We start from the raw sequence: 19,579 nt of genomic DNA on the forward strand, positions 1-19,579 counted from the left end.
TAAACAGGCTTTGTGAATACAGACGCTCATCTTCTCAAACACTCTACTCTTCTCGTTCTCCACCACTCATAAACTTTAAAATAATTATAATAAGAACAATATTATCTTCCAGGAATTAAATAATCTTATGTAAAAAATAAAATAAAAAAAGACACATTTGAAATAAATGGCATTAGTCCCTGTACCCCCCCTCCCCCCCGTTTCACAACATACATATTCTATACACACGCCCCCAATCCCTCTTTAAGTGGTAGTGCTATATTATCTCCATAGTGTCCATAGCAACCATGCAGCATCAGTTACCATGTCAGCAGACTGATTCGCTCCGTTCAGTAGCTTTTTTCATTTTTTTGTTACTTTGTACTTAATTGGTCTGTGGGCGGGGTGACCAATGAGATGGTCTGTGGGCGGGGCGACCAGAGCCTTCCAATGATATGGTCTGTGGGTGGGGCGGATCGGAGCCTTCCAATGAGATGGTCTGTGGGCGGGGCGACCAGAGCCTTCCAATGAGATGGTCTGTGGACGGGGCGGATCGGAATAGAGCAGGTGCACTAGGGGTTCAGGCGCAGTAGCATTTTAAATGTGGAAGTCTTGTGATACCAGATTTGACCAGATATAAAAAAAAAAGTCAGCTGAACGGAGCAAATCCAGGCTCGCAGAACGTCTCTCGTTAGTGTCTCTCTCGTTAGCGTCTCTCTCGTTAGCGGTCGTTCATTAGCGATCGTTGGTTTGGAAGTTACGTCATTTATATTGCCGTTTATATTGTTGCTTATATTGTTGATGCGAAGTGGCACACACGTCATGGAAAAGCGCATGTTTTTTTCTTTTTCTTTTTCTGGCTTGCTTGTATACATATATTTATATATATATACTGTATATATTTCTTCTCATATCATTGGATAAACAGGTCTTGGGAATAACAATAATGATAACAACGATAATAATGATGATAATAACAACAATGGACGTTGAACAGGAACAATGATAATTGGATAATAAAGGGAGGGGGAGGGGTTTGCTACTCACCGTGTTAACAGATGTAAAAGCTCACAACACCAGATGTACAAGCTCACAACACCGGTATCTTTTTACTCATTATTGTATCCATTTACGTTTTGGATTCATCGAATTGCATCAACATCAACAAATCGACACTAAATCAGTTAGCAATGAAAACAAACCATTTCAACCCCCAGCACCAAATCCATTTGTTCTTATTACCAATTAGATTGATTAGTTCAATTAACTAGAAGCAAAAGATAATAATAAAAAGTTCTGCTGATTTAGGGTAGTTAGTTTAAGGTAGGTATTTTTTATTAATTGTTGTATTTTGTCTAAAACTGTGTATTTGAATAATTGCAGATATTTTTTACAAAAATCTTCTCTTATGGGGTCCCTGGCAAAAAAACATTTTCAGATGGGGGGTCCGTGGCCTTAACATATATCCATTTGGGGGCATGAAATAGTTTGAGAACTACTGATTTAGAAGGTCTTAATGGGTTAAATAGTTCAGTTAACTGTTTCAGCGCTACATGCTACATGCTACCTGTTGTCAACTTGTACATCGGCCGTTTCAGGCATGCCACACGGTCGTACGTCGAAGTATAAAACGGGCTTTTAGTGCGAGAGGAAAGACGGCCGGACGGACGGAACGTTATTTCTTCTTGGCAGGAAGCGTACATTGTTCGTTCAAGTCTTTAGGCTCCGCCCCCCGGGGGCGGATGGGTCTCACTCTCAACTACCAATCCCCGGTCAGTTTAGTGTTCTGGTCCCGTTTGGGCGGGGCCGGGGGCGGACCCCGGCGCAGCGTGGCGTAGCCTGAGATGTGGGCGTGTCTAGAGGAGGAGGAGTGGGCGGAGTGTTGGGAGTGGGAGCGCGGGTGGTGGCGGGACAGAGTGTGGGCGTGGTGATGGGCGCGGCCTCCGGGGGCCACGCCCCTGCGGTGCTGCGTCAGCTCGTCGGGGGAGTGGCCGGGCGGCGGCGGGAGCAGCGCCATGTCGTCCATGGTGGCCGTGACAGGCTCCGCCTTGGAGAAGAGGTGGCGGGACGTGGGGGCGGAGCCCTGGCGGCGGGGGACGGACTTCTTCTTCAGCGTACGGTTCAGGTCCTCCAGGAAGTGAGGCTGCAGCGCCAGCGAGCCGGAGGACACGCCCCCCAGCGAGGAGGAAGGGGGCGGAGTCTGGGAGAGCGGCGGAGGGGAGAGGGGGAGGGCCACGATGGCGTCCAACGGAGGCAGGGCATCGGTGCTCCACAGGGGGGCGCTGTTGGCCAAGCCCCCCGGCTTCAACGAGCCACCACTGCCCTGCTTCCACAGGGAGGCGGAGACTGTGGGAGGGGGCGGGGCCATGACCTGGGGCTGGGGGTTGACCACGGCGACGCGGGGCGGGGGGTGGGGCCACTGGGGCGGGGCCAACAGCTCAAAATCGCTGGGCGGGGGCGGGAAGTAGTCGGGGGAGGAGGAGTCGGGAGGCGGGGCCTGGGCGGGGGGTGGCGGCGGGGGCGGGGCCTGGGTCTGCAAGCCCTGCAGCGCCGGCGGCAGATTGGCCAGATTCAACTTGCCCGGTTTGGGAGGGGGAGGGGCGGAGGCGGAGTCTCTGGAGGGAGAGCCCGGGGGGGAGGGGCCAGAGGATCCAAACCTACCTATGAGACTCTCCACCTTGTTAGAGGCGGGGCGCACAGGCTCCGCCTCCTGGGTGGAGTCACGGACGGAGGAGGCTCTCTGCGGGGCGGGAGGAGGCCCCACCCTTTTGGAGGAGGAGCCCGTGGAGGAGGCGGAGCCTGTGGAGGAGGCGGAGGGGGACTTTGTCATGGAGGAGGAAGGGGGAGGGGGGAACTCGCTCTCAGGGGGGGGAGGCGGGAACTCCACCGTGGCTCCGCCCCCGGCCCCGCCCACCGGCTGCCATTTGGGCTTTGCCTTCACCACTGGGGGAGAGGAGGTGGAGCCTTCTAAGAAGGAGGCGGAGTTACCGGGGAACTGATTGACGATCTGCTTGACCAATGAGGAGGTGGCAGCGGAGAGGAGGGAAGAGGTGGAGCCTGGCGGGGAGAGGGGGAGGAGCCTGGACGACGATAGGCTGTGCTGTTTGGGCAGGGTGGGCGGGGCCCCACAGGGCGAGTGGCCTGCAGAGAAGCTCTGCTGCTTCCTCATGGAGGCGGGGCCAGCGTGGGGGGCGTGGCCACCGTGGTGGGCGTAGCCGGTGGGAGGAGACATTGGCGAGAGGGGGGAGGGGCCAGAGGGCTTGGGCGCCGTCTGAGGTGGGAAGACTCCGCCCACTCCTCCAATCATGAAGGTTTTAGGAGGAGCGGGGGGAGGGGCCACAGAGGAGGGGGAGAGGGGAGGGGGCGGGGCCTCGTACGCCATGTGCGGGAACTTCTGAGACAGGAAGTGATGTAAGCCGGCGTTGGACAGGGGGGCGGAGTCAGGCGGGGGCGGCAGACCATTGGCCTCCGGAGGAGGGGGAGGGGTCAGGAGCGGAAGCTCCTCCTCTTCCTCCTCCATGGGAGGGGGGGGCGGGGGGAGGAGGAGGGTGGCGGGGCCTCCCAGCGCCAGGGAAGCGGCGGCCGAGCCGGGGGCTGGGCCTGTGGGCGGCGGGGGCGGGGGAGGGGAAGGGGGGGAGGAGCTATAGGCGGGGAGGGTGTTGTAGGGGGCGGAGCCTTTGTAGTGGGGGGGCGGGGCCTGGCTCTGGAGGCGGGCCAACGTGCTGTACTTGACGTACATGGTCGTGGGAGGAGCCGACCGGGGGCCGCCCCCCCCAGGGCTGCCTGTGAGTGGCAGAGGCGGAGGAGGGGGTGGGGACGGAGGGGAGGGGGAGGAGTCATCGGAGGGGGAGGGGCTGCCGGCGTAGCTGCTCCTGGATGAAGGAGTCTGACTGGTTACCGTCTGGAGGGGGAGGGGCCTACTGATGGACTCTATCCTCATCATCTGGAGAGAGAGAGAGAGAGAGAGAGAGAGAGAGAGAGAGAGAGAGAGAGAGAGAGAGAGGGCAAGAAAACTACTAATCACCAGAAGCATTAAGTGCATTCTCTTCTAAAACAAGCAACCAAGAGTATACCTAGCGCTAAAGTTAAAGTGCTATATATCAGCTACCTACTTTCTTAACTCATTGAGTGCCATTAACGTGTTTCACGTGTTTTTGAAAAAAAATATATATATTTTTTTGAAAAACATGTTCAGAACCCAAGATATCATCATCTGAAGATTTGCAGCTCCATCCACTCCTTGTTTAACGTATAACTGAAAAAGGCTGTATCTCGCTTCCTAAGCACTTTTTCCTCGCCCATCACATAAGGTTTAGGCATAGTTTAATGAGGTTACGTTTAGGAATACCAGGTGAATATCACCGGATTTCCCCCGGGGTGACTGTTTTGGTGCGAGAGTTTTGGTGTTCGTCTGTAGTGGGCAACAACGCATGCGTCCGCAATAATGCAATATCAAATATCTCTAAGGGAGAGGCCGGACACCCGGACAAAAACTAATTTTGTCCGCTTGTATCCGCAACCTTATTCTTTCGGTCATGACCCACACTTCATGACCATAGGTGAGAGTAGGAACGAAGATTTCTCGTTATATGAAGAGCTTTGCCTTCTGGCTTAGCTCTCTTTGCGACAGTGCGGTGCAGCAACTGCAATACAGCTCCAGTTGCTCCGATTTTCCGGCTGATCATTGTTGATCATCTATGATGTCAGTACTATGATGTCAGTACTATGATGTCAGTACTATGATGTCAGTACTATGATGTCAGTACTATGATGTCAGTACTATGATGTCAGTACTATGATGTCAGTACTATGATGTCAGTACTATGATGTCAGTACTATGATGTCAGTACTATGATGTCAGTACTATGACGTCAGTACTATGACGTCAGTACTATGATGTCAGTACTATGATGTCAGTACTATGACGTCAGTACTATGATGTCAGTACTATGATGTCAGTACTATGATGTCAGTACTATGACGTCAGTACTATGATGTCAGTACTATGATGTCAGTACTATGATGTCAGTACTATGATGTCAGTACTATGATGTCAGTACTATGATGTCAGTACTATGATGTCAGTACTATGACGTCAGTACTATGATGTCAGTACTATGATGTCAGTACTATGATGTCAGTACTATGATGTCAGTACTATGACGTCAGTACTATGATGTCAGTACTATGATGTCAGTACTATGATGTCAGTACTATGATGTCAGTACTATGATGTCAGTACTATGACGTCAGTACTATGATGTCAGTACTATGATGTCAGTACTATGACGTCAGTACTATGACGTCAGTACTATGATGTCAGTACTATGATGTCAGTACTATGATGTCAGTACTATGACGTCAGTACTATGATGTCAGTACTATGATGTCAGTACTATGACGTCAGTACTATGATGTCAGTACTATGATGTCAGTACTATGATGTCAGTACTATGACGTCAGTACTATGACGTCAGTACTATGATGTCAGTACTATGATGTCAGTACTATGACGTCAGTACTGCATGTCTGCATTTATACATGTCTGTTTCATGCTTATATTGCAAGTATGTTTTCTGTGCCCAAATTCTTCTTAGCATGGTTGTTCATAATGAATATATTGACACATCAGAACCCATATTTTATAGTGTTTTAACCATACCTCAGACTTAGTATACTTATTATCATTACCAAAATCATCAACCTCATTTCCGAAACACACGTATCATTACCGCAACAGGTGTTCATTTAATGTTAATTTAATACATAGAAAAATAGAAGTTTTCTTTTAAATACATGTGCAGAATCTATATGTTATGTTCTTTCAGGATTGCCATATCATTTTGAAAAACGCTTAAAAAAGAAATTTCTTGATAAAGCCTTTTTAAATTTTTCATGCTGAAATTTTTAATACCAAGTGTTCGTGAGAATGACCCATATATATACAGTATATGTAACCGGTGTAGTCTTTATCTCTGCGTTGTGTATTTGTATCACATTTTGTGTAATTATATAACACTTATCAACACTGTTACATATATATATATATATATATATATATATATATATATATATATATATATATATATATATATATATATATATATATATATATATATATATATATATATATACACACACACACGCACACACACACACACACACACACACACACACACACACACACACACACACACACCGTATATCTAGGTGTGCCCTGGGATCCTTTGGCTATGCCAGGTGTGCCTTGGCACCAAAAAGGTTGAGAAACACTGCTTTAGTGTAATTGTAATTTAGCCTTTCCCTAGTTCTAACTAAATGATCAGACATGTACTGCTGTGGATAAATGGATAAATGAACAGCTTTATGCTGGTTTAATTATTGACTTTAAGATACGGTTCCTCTCTTCAAGATATAAACCTGAGTGCTTTGTGGGTGGGCTGGGGAACAATAGTAGTGAGGGACTTAACACAACCTTGTGACTCGACTTGACAACCTTGTGACTCGACTTGTGACTCAGCTTGACTTGCCCACAACAGAAAGACTTGGGACTCGACTTGGACTTGGGACTCGGACCTGAGGGTTGGATTGACTTGGGACTCGACTTGGACTTGGGACCAAATGACTTGGGACTCGACTTGGACTTGGGACCAAACGACTTGGGACTCGACTTGGACTTGGGACCAAATGACTTGGGACTCGACTTGGACTCGGACCGGAGCGACTTGAACAATTGTCTGCTGAGACACCCATCCCCTCGAGGGTGGAGAGGAGGATCTGATGGTTCACTGTGTCGAACGCTGCAGACAGGTCTAGGAGTATCAGGACGGAGGAGAGAGAGTTCGCTCTAGCGGCATGGAGCGACTCTGTCACTGCCAGGAGGGGCACGCGCGCACACGCACGCATGCACACACGCACACACACATGCGCACACACACACACACACACACACACACACACACACACACACACACACACACACACACACACACACACACACACACACACACACACACACACACACACACACACACACACACACACACACCTCTCCTCTCCTCCAGGCCTCAGAGAAGATGGAGCTGACGACACTCTGGGAGCGAGCGTGGCCTGATGACATCACCTCTGACACACCGCTGTCTGATTGGCTGGAGTGATTTGACTGGGACTCTATTTGGCGGATTCAAAAACACAAACAGAAGAGAAAAGACATTAGAATCAACTAATGGGCTCATGGTGTACATCATTATTATTATATATATTATATTATAACATTATTATTATTATTGAGTGGTCCCAACCACTCCTATATCTGACTTTGTCTGTGTGTCCGTCCGTACGTCCAAAAAACAAACATTGATGACAACATCAATACGGGGCTCATCAAAGGCACCACTCTCTTCACACAGGGTGTGATTTTATATATTATATTACACGATATACTATATTATAACATCATTATTATTATATATATTATATTATATATACTATATTATTACTCTCCGCAGGAGAGTATTGTTTTCACTTTCTAAATATGACACACCGATTGGTCAAGCCTCACGTGACACGTGACAATACGGTGAAATACTGTATAAATACATGGCGTCACTTTGACGGTGTCTTTGCCACCGTCAAAGTGAGGTAAGACAGGAACCATCACGAAATGGCTGCATGGCTGATACATAATTGGCAGATAGGACAGATAGGACACTTATATAGACAGGAGGGATATGACACTTACACAGACGGATAGGACACTTACAGTACACAGACAGGACGGATAGGACACTTATACAGACAGGACGGATAGGACACTTATACAGACAGGACGGATAGGACACTTATACAGACAGGACGGATAGAACACTTACACAGACAGGACGGATAGGACACTTACATAGACAGGAGGGATATGACACTTACACAGACAGGACGGATAGGACACTTACAGTATACAGACAGGACGGATAGGACACTTACAGTATACAGACAGGACGGATAGGACACTTATACAGACAGGAGGGATAGGACACTTACACAGACAGGAGGGATAGGACACTTACATAGACAGGACGGATAGGACACTTATACAGACAAGACGGATAGGACACTTATACAGACGGATAGGACACTTATACAGACAGGACGGATCGGATACAGACAGGATGGATAGGACAGTTAGAACATAAGAATTAGAACATTCCCAACATTCCCAACACAAGTCTGGTAAGAGTGAGGTAAGACAGGAACAATCACGAAATGGTTGAGAAATGGCGGATACTGTAACAATTGGATAGGACACTTACACAGACAGGACGGATAGGACACTTACACAGACAGGACGGATAGGACACTTACATAGACAGGACGGATAGGACACTTATACAGACAGGAGGGATAGGACACTTATACAGACAGGACGGATAGGACACTTATACAGATAGAACATTCCCAACATTCCCAACATTCCCAACAGCGGAGAGTTGTGCTCCGAGGAGCACTTTTTCTAGTTATTATTATTATTATTATAGTGTCCATTATTAATTATGACTCATGGTGTGTGTATTTGAGCTACTAGTGTATGTACTATTGTCTCTGAATTATCATATTCTGGTACATTGGCCTTCTTCAAATTCAAACAGACAGACAGACAGACAGACAGACAGACAGACCTGGTAAACTGGTAGAACTGGATCCAGACTTGATTGATGATGAGGAGAGAGATGACCAATCGCATGCCTCTGTTCTCCTCATGGCTTCCTGGAAGTTCATGTACAACTGTTTCCCATACTGACACACACACACACACACACACACACACACACACACACACACACACACACACACACACACACACACACACACACACACACACACACACACACACACACACACACACACACACACACAGAGAGAGAAAACTCAATATCAACCGTCCTGACAATCAAACAAACTCATCACATAATTTTGTCACATTTCCAGAAATGAGGACAATGGACAGACAGACAGACAGACAGACAGACAGACAGACAGACAGACAGACAGACAGACAGACAGACACGCTTGTTACCTTGGCAATGCGAATGCTGTTAATCCATTGGTGGAGAGTTCTGATGTCATCACAGCACAGGTACCTGATGTACTGAGACTTCTTCTGGATCTGAGGATGCTGCATAGTGGTAGAGAGACACTCACTGTTAATGAGAGAGAGAGGCTCCATGGTTTGTAGCATGGTGCGATGACAACCACCTTGTTCTCAATGTGAGGAAGACACAGGAGATGGTGTTTGACCCTAGGAGTATAGGTGACCACAGGCCTGTGGTCATCCATGACTCAACCATCTCACAGGTCTCCTCATATAAATACTTGGGCATTAGCATTGACAACACGCTAACGTGGAATACACATGTGGACAGTCTCTGTTCGGTTCTTAAGTCTGACGTAATTTTGTAGTCCGATGTCACGTCCGGGTCCAAAAGGCACCAGCGCCGTCCACTCTTCATTGTAAACAACATGTTGGAACCCGTAAATCTTTTTACAATAACCTCCTTTTTCAGAAATGAACCATTGAGGGTTAATAAGGGTCTTAATGCTAATATCATAGAAGTACAAAGTATTTATTTATTATTATGATTTAACATTATTATTATTAACATTAAAACACTTGGACCCGGAAGTTATTCTAGCGGGGCGCAACGTCACGTCTTAACAATCGAGTAGTAAAGTCCAGCAAAGACTGCATTTCCTCCGCCGTCTAAGGGTTCATGGTGTTGACCAAAAGTTTATGTTAGTGTTCTACCGAGCGGTCTTGGAAAGTCTGGTCAGATTTGGCATCACAGTTTGGTTTGGCAACCTCTCAGTGCAACTGAGGTCCAAATTGCTCCGATTGGTGCAGACTGCAGGGAAAATCATAGGAGTAAGACAACTCCCCTCTCTGCAGTCTATTTACGAGCAGGCCACGCTAAGACAAGCTCAGAAAATAGTCAGTGATGCTACCCATGTTTTACATGGACAGTTTGTAATGCTGCCCTCTGGGAGAAGGTATAGCGAACCTAGATGGAATTATGTACGATTCAAAAAATCGTTTGTTCCTGTGGCAACTAAAATGCTAAATGAGGCCCTGCAGTGACCATTAAGAGTAGACCGATTACTATCTGTGCACTTGTGTAATGTTGTCCCCCCCCCCCCCCCCCCCCGTTATGTATTTTGTATTTTGTATTGTCATTGTTTTACGTGTGGCTGCAGCTGGGGTTAAAGCCCAAAACAAATTTCCTTCGGGACAATAAAAGTTTACCTTACCTTACCTTATAATGGTAGAGAGACACTCACTGTTAATGAGAGAGAGAGGCTCCATAATGGTAGAGAGACACTCACTGTTAATGAGTTTATACGTACACGTTTATAAATACAGTGTCAGGAACATTTAACAGTGAACATATTTTATCTATGGCCACCACACCGACGGTGCCGTTTTTCTCCATCGCAGCAACCGTTGGAAACTGTTGTGGTTGTCTGTCTGTGAGAATGATCTAACCCGGCGTCTGTCTCCGCACGGTAACGTTACAACGCGTCTAAATTTAACTCCGCGAGGGTACAGATGGAACCAAATGGATCTGTGGACCCTCTCTCTCTCGGACTAACAAAAACAGCCAAAATGGCTCTTTTAAGCCACCCGCTCATATTGAACATAATTCCAAAAAAGTACATTGTTTATGAACAGTGCCTCAGCCTCAGCATAAAAGAGTCATATTTTGTGGTTGCCACTGTGCGGCTCATAGTGCTCCATGGTAGAAGAAATGTTATCTAGTCAGAATGAAAACATAGGTGCACCACCGGAAGTGAAGGGCTGAGGGCATGGACCAAACCCTGGTTTCCAGTCAGCGTAGGTCTAGTTCATTGCTCCCCCAGAGTCAAATGCAAAAGTGAAAAACGCTGGGGGCGCCGTTTTTCCTTTTTTATTTGACGATGGGTTCAAAGATTGTCATAATGGTAGAGAGACACCCACTGTTACAGAGAGACACTAGTTTTTGATTTGTGTGCAATATACGTGAGGGGAGCATACTTTCTCAATGACTCTTTTCATTTATTTTTGATATGTTTTATGGAAAATGTAATTTGAAAATAGAAATATGAAATAAAAGAAAAGAAAAGAAGTAATTGAAAAAACCCAGTCTCCTCACGTATTAAACGGACAATATCATTCACCAGAAGAACCAAGGACAGTGTTTTCAATGAGTCTAACATGGTCAAAATGGAGTTTGAAGTTACAATGGGTTTGTATAGGAAGGGGGCGTGTCTGATAAAATGAATATATATCATCTAAATCAGTGGTTCTCAACCAGAGGTCCGGGGACCACCAGTGGTCCTTGAGGGGGTACCAGGGGGTCCCCAGCGAAATTAGTTAACATAGCGTCATAATAATTTTAACCACTTAGCTTTGGCTATTCAAAAATAGCAGATATACAAGCTCATAGCGTGGCACTGAGTGCCGCGCTATGAGCTTGTAGATCTGCTATTTTTGAAAAATCTTGAAAATGTGTGCATATGTTTGAATATATATATTTTTAAAGCGAACATTTTTAACTCAAATCTTTGCTTCTGGGGGTCCCTGGCACAAAACATTTTCAGATGTCCGCGGCCAAATACATATCAATTTAGGGGTCCTTGGCATGAAAAAGGTTGAAAACCACTGATCTAAATAGTGAATCAAGCAACTTAAAAAGTGTTGGAGAGTGAAATGTCCGACATCCGAATATGCTTATCAGCTTCATGGTTAATTTTCATAATAATAAATGTATGTTCCGCATTTTCCTGATGGTTTATTTGGTTATTGCAAGAGGATGTGATGCTCGTCGGTCGGAGGAAATCACACAAAAAGTCTGCAAAATGATTGAGGTGGACATGCTGCCTATCAGCACTGTTGAGGGAACAGGATTCTGTGACTTAATGATCTACCTCGAACCTGAATACCACATTCCAGCCAGATCAACAGTCACCAAACAAATAGAAGAGCGTTATAAAGAGATGTCACTTAAAATGAAAAAATCACACCCAGTGTGAAGTGGGCGGTGTGGTCACAGTGGTCATCACAGTGATGGAAGTTGACTTATTATTGACCTATTTATAGGGCTATGCACATGTGTCATGTGTTTCACTAGCCAATCACAGTCCTGAATAGAGTCAACCAGTGTACAATGGTGGCCAATCACGGTGCAGGGTTAGGGGGGTACAATGGTGGCCAATCACAGCGCAGGGTTGGGGGGGTACAATGGGTGGGGGTGGTATAATGGTGGCCAATCACAGTGCAACGAATGTCGATGTCCAAACCTCACATATAGGGGCGGTTGCACGGCCCAAAAAAATCTGTCCACAGCCAAGTATGTTGCTCTCACAACAGACTGCTGGACAGCATTGACCACAGAAAGTTACATAACAATAATGTGCCATTACATCGACCCAGATTGGAAGCTTCAATCTCATGTGTTGTTGACACAAAGTCTAACAGTTAGACACACCGCTGAAAATTTGGCAGAAAAGATGTTGATGACTGGGGACTGACTGGGCGTGTCACAGCTTGTGTCCACGACAATGCAAGCAACATTATTTACCAAGGCCATGTCTCCGGATTATGTGGTGTGGGATTCTGTTCCCTGTTACGCACACACGTTACAGTTAGCTATTAACGATGGGTTTGCCTTACATCTACACCGAGTCATTAGTTCTGCTGGTCGTTTAGTTAAGCATTTCAATCACAGCACACCTGCAACAGAGGCGCTGAAAATTAAGCAGGACGACATGGACTGGGCCACCAATAAAAAGCTGATCCAATCCTGCAAAACCCGCTGGAATTCAGTGTATGATATGTTTGAGCGACTGATGGAGTGCAGGTGGGCAGTAACAGCCGTGCTGTCAGACCGCACAATCACTAAACTGGCGGACGCCGGATCCCTCTATCTCTCCAGCGAGCACTGGAAAGTAATGGAGGAGATCATACCAGTGTTATCCAAACTTAAATCTCTCTCTCTCTCTCTCCCCCTCTCTCTCTCTCTCTCTCTCTCTCTCTCTCGGGTAGACAGGCAGCGGCGCACTTGTTGAGAGAGACGCGCAGATCACGAGTAACTAAGGACACGTTAATGGATGAAGCTTATATATATATACAATTACAATTTATTAATTTGTATTGTTAAATGCAGTTTTTTTTGTTTGGAGCATAAATAAATGTCTACCATTTGCCACCAATGTTAACCCTGTGTATGTGCATATTTCATTTTGGGTTGGGTATTAAAAGAAAAATCCAAAATAAATAAATAAATCACTATCCGTTAATTAACCGGATAATCCAAGTTTAGGTTAAAACAATAGTAGTTCTGTTAAAAAGTCAGAAAATAAGTCATTCTGGGCGTGAACTATCCCTTTAAAATCAAACAAACAAGTGTGTTTGTGTGGTGTGTGTGTGTGTGTGTGTGTGTGTGTGTGTGTGTGTGTGTGTGTGTGTGTGTGTGTGTGTGTGTGTGTGTGTGTGTGTGTGTGTGTGTGCGTGTACGTGTGTGTGTGTGCGTGTGTACCTTCAGCACCATACAGTGGTCAGTAGGAGCTTTATATTTGCTCTTATAATCTTGTCCGTAGGAAACGTTGACGTGATCCAACTGTAGGAAACAAACCAGATCTCTGGAAGCCTGCACGCACACACACACACACACACACACACACACACACACACACACACACACACACACACACACACACACACACACACACACACACACACACACACACACACACACACACACACACACACACACACACACACACACACACACACACAAAATATTATATCAGCGAATATTTCGTTGATGTAGAGCGTTGAGTTGTGGTCAACTATTCTGTGAAACCCCCCACACACACACACACACACACACACACACACACACACACACACACACACATTTTAGGAAGCCTATTTTACGATTGATTTATGATTTCCTTGGGGCATTTTTAACCGCAAGTCTAAAGCCAAAAAATAGCAGATCTATAAGCTCACAACATGTTGTGAGCTTATAGATCGTCCATTTGACGGTATGTGCCATCGCCGCACAACTAAGTATAAAATGGGACAAATCTACAACCAGACCCCTAAACCTAACCTCTAAATGTCTGACCCTAATCCTAACCCCAACTTGAATATTTTTCTAATTGTAAACGTATCTCTAAAACATAATCAACCATAAAACAACCGTTTTTCTTGCGAGGAACCAGGAGAATGGTCCTCACAACGTCTATTCCTCAAATTCTACTATACATGTGGGAACGCTTGGTCCTCACAAGTATAGTAATACACACACACACTGACCTTGGCCTTCCCCTTGGGGACGTAGTAAATGCCGGAGGCTCGGAGCAGGAAGTAGCGTTTCTTCCAGGACTTCCTGCCGTCTTCCTTCAACCACAGAACTCCTTCCATCTCTGGAACACACACCGCGGGACCCCCGAAACTCTCCTATGGTAGAGAGACATGGCCTTTTAATGAGAGAGAGAGAGAGAGAGAGAGAGGGACCCCCGAAACTCTCCTATGGTAGAGAGACATGGCCTTTTAATGAGAGAGAGAGAGAGAGAGAGAGAGAGAGAGAGAGAGAGAGAGAGAGAGAGAGAGAGAGGGGGACCCCCAAAACTCTCCTATGGTAGATTTAGTTACACTAAAATAAAGCAATCATGTATTCCCCCTGGAGTCACTGGCTGCCGTGACACCACGTTAAATGAGAGATAGGCAAGGCAAGGCAGTCATAATAATCTGAACGTTTATGGAGTGATCATTGATGAATGAATTATAAACATTAATGGATGAAGGCTGGTGTGTGTTTAGAGGGTTAAATGTCCCAAATAAACCCACAGCATGAAGAATAACCTGCGCTGGTCAAAGGTTTGGAGTGTCGGGTTTATATCCTATAACTCCATATAGGACACACTACTGGAAGTTTGGAGACCTCGCTCTGTCCATGAAAAGATTACAGCGGTGCGGCCGCGCCAGTCCCGACTTCTGAAAATAGCAGATCTATAGCAGATCTACAAGCTCAGATCTACAAGCTCACAACGCGTCGCGATGCGACGCGTTGTGAGCGAGAGCGAGAGAGGGAGAGGGAGAGGGAGAGAGAGAGAGGGAGAGGGAGAGGGAGAGGGAGAGGGAGAGGGAGAGAGAGAGAGAGAGAGAGAGAGAGAGAGAGGAGGGACATAACATCACAGAATATGACATCACTGACCTCCAGCAGAGCCTCTTTGTTCCTGTCGGCCATCTCACACGTCTCCTTCCTCCCCAACAAGTAGTTCTACACACACACACACACACACACACACACACACATTAAAGACCATTAAAAACACACACGCCCTATTTTTTGCTTTGTATAAGCAAAAAATAGGCTGCGATGTTGACTTGTGACTTGCAAAAACAGACGTGTGATGGAGTAGAAATGAAAGATATTATTTTTATACCCGGAACTAGTGGTTCACTGTGGGAGCCAAACCAGGGCCCAGCCAGCAGAGGAGATAGGTGCACCACCTACGTAGACACACTGCAGTGTCACAGAGGAGCCAGTAGGAGGTGCACCACCTACGTAGACACACTGCAGTGTCACAGAGGAGCCAGTAGGAGGTGCACCACCTACGTAGACACACTGCAGTGTCACAGAGGAGCCAGTAGGAGGTGCACCACCTACGTAGACACACTGCAGTGTCACAGAGGAGCCAGTAGGAGGTGCACCACCTACGTAGACACACTGCAGTGTCACAGAGGAGCCAGTAGGAGGTGCACCACCTACGTAGACACACTGCAGTGTGACAGAGGAGCCAGTAGGAGGTGCACCACCTACGTAGACACACTGCAGTGTGACAGAGGCGCCAGTAGGAGGTGCACCACCTACATAGACACACTGCAGTGTGACAGAGGAGCCAGTAGGAGGTGCACCACCTACGTAGACACACTGCAGTGTGACAGAGGAGCCAGTAGGAGGTGCACCACCTACATAGACACACTGCAGTGTGACAGAGGAGCCAGTAGGAGGTGCACCACCTACGTAGACACACTGCAGTGTGACAGAGGCGCCAGTAGGAGGTGCACCACCTACGTAGACACACTGCAGTGTCACAGAGGAGCCAGTAGGAGGTGCACCACCTACGTAGACACACTGCAGTGTGACAGAGGAGCCAGTAGGAGGTGCACCACCTACGTAGACAGCTTAGCTAACAACACTGTAGAGCTCCAGACCCTGATGTTAGATGGGAGGGAAATAATAACTAATTAAGATAATAATGATGATTAGAAAGATTAAGTTCTGTGGTTGAAAGAAGACGGCAGGAAGCCCTGGAAGAAATGCTACTTCCTGCTCCGAGCCTCCGGCATTTACTACGTCCCCATGGGCAAGGCCAAGGTCAGTGTGTGTTAGGGCTGGTGAATTAATATTCGAATATCGAATATTCCTCGAATATGGGGAAAATATGTATATTTGAATATGAAAATAAATATTTGAATATGAAAATAAATATTCGAATATTAAAACAAAAATTATGTTTATTTGACAGGGACAATACAAAAAACAACGTATCAAGTTATAAAAACAAACAAAATATATGTTTTATTGGATCCGAGCACTCGATACATTGTTTTTGTCAAAAACAAATTTGAACATTTTATTTTTATTTTTATTTTTTATAATAATAATAATAACTAGACCATACCCGGTCGACGCATCCGTGGGGGGATATGCGCACATGATCTGGCAACCCGGGAGGCAGTTCGTCCCATAGCTGGGCAGCCCCGTAACCATGGCGACATTGTTTGACACATAAACGCTAATAAGAAGCTGAGATTTGATGAAATTGAAAAACGGGCTTCACAGTTAAGTTCAGATGGTAATGGTCAATGGCTGTGTGCAAAATCAGAGCAATTGGTCCAGCCAGTGAGGAGAACCGGGTAGCTTCACCTCCACTACAAACGCACAGAGGTTACTAGAATTATAGTAGGATATTCGAATATATTCGAACATCTGCCAATTTTTAAGACCAATATTCTAACATAATTTCTGAGGAAAGTTGACAGCCCTAGTGTGTGTGTGCGTGTGTGTGTGTGTGCGTGTGTGCGTGTGTGCGTGTGTGTGTGTGTGTGTGTGTGTGTGTGTGTGTGTGTACCTGTGGGTTCTTGAACAGAGCATACTTCTCAGGTCGTTCAGTGAACATCAGACGGTTCTGACTGTCTCTGGTCCAGTTCAATAAGTTCTCTACCACGTTCTCATGGTCCTCCAGGATACGCTCTACCAGAGAGAGAGAGAGAGCGAGAGAGCGAGAGAGAGAGAGAGAGAGAGAGAGAGAGAGAGAGAGAGAGCGAGAAAGAGAGAAAGAGAGAGCGAGAAAGAGAGAGAGAGAGGATCACTCTTCATTACGTGGCTTTTGGTTGAATGCTTGATTCTGATTGGTCAATCACTGAATTCAGTGGTGTGTTATTTTTGAGTGGTGCCAACCACTCCTATATCTGACTTTGTCCGTGTGTCCGTATGTATGTATGTCCAATAAACAAACATTGATGACAACATCAATACGGGGCTCATCAAAGGCACCACTCTCTTCACACAGGGTGTGATTTTTTATTAATGACCTCTATAACAGACCTCTGTCTAATCAAAGACTCAGAGCACCTGATTGGCTCATATCAATGTGTCTAAACAAAGCACCTGATTGGCTCATATCAATGTGTCTAATCAAAGCACCTGATTGGCTCATACCAATGTGTCTAAACAAAGCACCTGATTGGCTCATATCAATGTGTCTAATCAAAGCACCTGATTGGCTCATATCAATGTGTCTAATCAAAGCACCTGATTGGCTCATACCAATTTGTCTAATCAAAGCACCTGATTGGCTCATATCAATGTGTCTAAACAAAGCACCTGATTGGCTCATATCAATGTGTTTAATATACAGTAAGGCTGATATGATAATCTGGGTAATTTACTGGGGCACAGGCCTGGTGGGGGACATATTTACTGGGGCACAGGCCCTATGCAGAGGCCTGGTGGGGGACATATTTTCTGGGGCACAGGCCTGGTGGGGGACATATTTACTGGGGCACAGGCCCTATGCAGAGGCCTGGTGGGGGACATATTTACTGGGGCACAGGCCTGGTGGGGGACATATTTACTTGGGCACAGGCCTGGTGGGGGACATATTTACTGGGGCACAGGCCCTATGCACAGGGCTGGTGGGGGACATATCCGGCGGAGGCGCTGCATATGTATAGCCTACAACCGGAACTGACGCCCACTCTCCACTGGAAACTTGTGGATACATTTCCTAAAGCCTTCAGGTCATGTCAGTATTATTGATAATAATAATAATAATAATAACTAGAGGTTTTTATAAGTTCATCTAGATGTCCAAAAACACAGTCGCCCCGGGGCAAATCTGGCGGTATTCCTAAGCGTAACGTCAGTAAACTATGCCTAAACCTAACCTTATTCCTAAACGTAACCTCAGTAAAACGGTGCCAAAACCTAAACTTATTCCTAAACTTAACCTCAGTAAAACGGTGCCAAAACCTAAACTTATTCCTAAACTTAACCTCAGTAAACTATGCCTAACCCTAAAACCCTCTAACCTTATCCTCAGCCAAACAAATACAAGAACCACTGGTCCACGAAAACAATAATGGGGCCATGTGTTTTGGGGCGAGTCTTCTGTTTACCTAAACGCGCAGTGGCACCGCTGAAGGAAGTGTTTTCGTTCGGCGTAGCCGGCACAAACAAAGAAAACATGTCCTTAATTTGGAGATATTTTACGATTGAGATGCCAAAAAGCAGCAAAGCAAAGTGCAATGTATGTGAAGCCAATGTTCCGAGTGGTGGACAAAGTGTTTCATCGTATAATACCACCAATTTGGGCAAGCATCTACAAAAACACCACAGTAAAGAACACGGGGAGCTGGAGCAAGCTAAACGGGAACAACAATCCACGCAGCAGAAGATCCCTGAGCAGACGCCCCGAAGGCTAAAGGAATTACAGAGAAGGTGCTCAATTTCATTGTGTTGGATGATCAGCCTCTCTACTCTCTGTTTTTTGAAAATGTTGGCTTTCGCAACACTTGAGCCAAAGTATAATATCCCATCCAGGAAATACATAACAGAGACTGCTTTACCAGAACTATACAAAACAGTGTTGTCGCAGTTAGCAGCTCAGTTAAAAGATGTTAAAACTATGAGTTTCACTACTGACATCTGGTCCTCTGACGTTAGCCCAATTTTAAGAAGCAGCTATGCACAGTGTTTTAATTTATTATGTGTAGGTATATTCTTTTGATGATCTTTTGATTTGTTTTCGTTTTTAATTGTACATTATAATATTCTGTTAAAAAAATGAGGAGTAGCCACTTTTTTTGCATTTGCCAATTAAATATTTGCACTGCCAGGCACTTGTTTAACTTTAAAAAGCAACGATGAGATGTGGTTGCCTTGTTTACAGTGGTTGCTGCTGCATTACAAGTTACAACAGACCTAAAGTATTTTTATATTTTGTGTTTAATACAATTTTAAGAAGCAGCTAAGTATGCACAATGTTTTAATTT

The 19,579-nt window shown here is 45.8% G+C and overlaps 1 protein-coding gene across 1 annotated transcript in view; it reads right to left on the bottom strand.

Moving 5' to 3' along the window:
• Window positions 1–256: 256 nt before the first annotated feature.
• The window catches only part of raph1a (Ras association (RalGDS/AF-6) and pleckstrin homology domains 1a), a 50,846-nt gene continuing 31,523 nt past the window's right edge, over window positions 257–19,579 (bottom strand). The window contains exons 13-20 of the mRNA XM_084085380.1: window positions 17,155–17,276; window positions 15,231–15,296; window positions 14,330–14,473; window positions 13,545–13,655; window positions 9,050–9,148; window positions 8,652–8,769; window positions 7,028–7,149; window positions 257–3,922 (exon numbers count right to left, since the gene is read on the bottom strand). Coding sequence (XP_083941506.1) covers window positions 1,739–3,922; window positions 7,028–7,149; window positions 8,652–8,769; window positions 9,050–9,148; window positions 13,545–13,655; window positions 14,330–14,473; window positions 15,231–15,296; window positions 17,155–17,276 — 2,966 coding nt within the window. The 3' untranslated portion in view covers window positions 257–1,738. The remainder of the gene's footprint in view (window positions 3,923–7,027; window positions 7,150–8,651; window positions 8,770–9,049; window positions 9,149–13,544; window positions 13,656–14,329; window positions 14,474–15,230; window positions 15,297–17,154; window positions 17,277–19,579) is intronic.

This window comes from Gymnoscopelus microlampas (genome assembly GCF_963454915.1).
Source record: "Gymnoscopelus microlampas genome assembly, chromosome: 17".
In the NCBI taxonomy this organism is placed as follows: domain Eukaryota; kingdom Metazoa; phylum Chordata; class Actinopteri; order Myctophiformes; family Myctophidae; genus Gymnoscopelus; species Gymnoscopelus microlampas.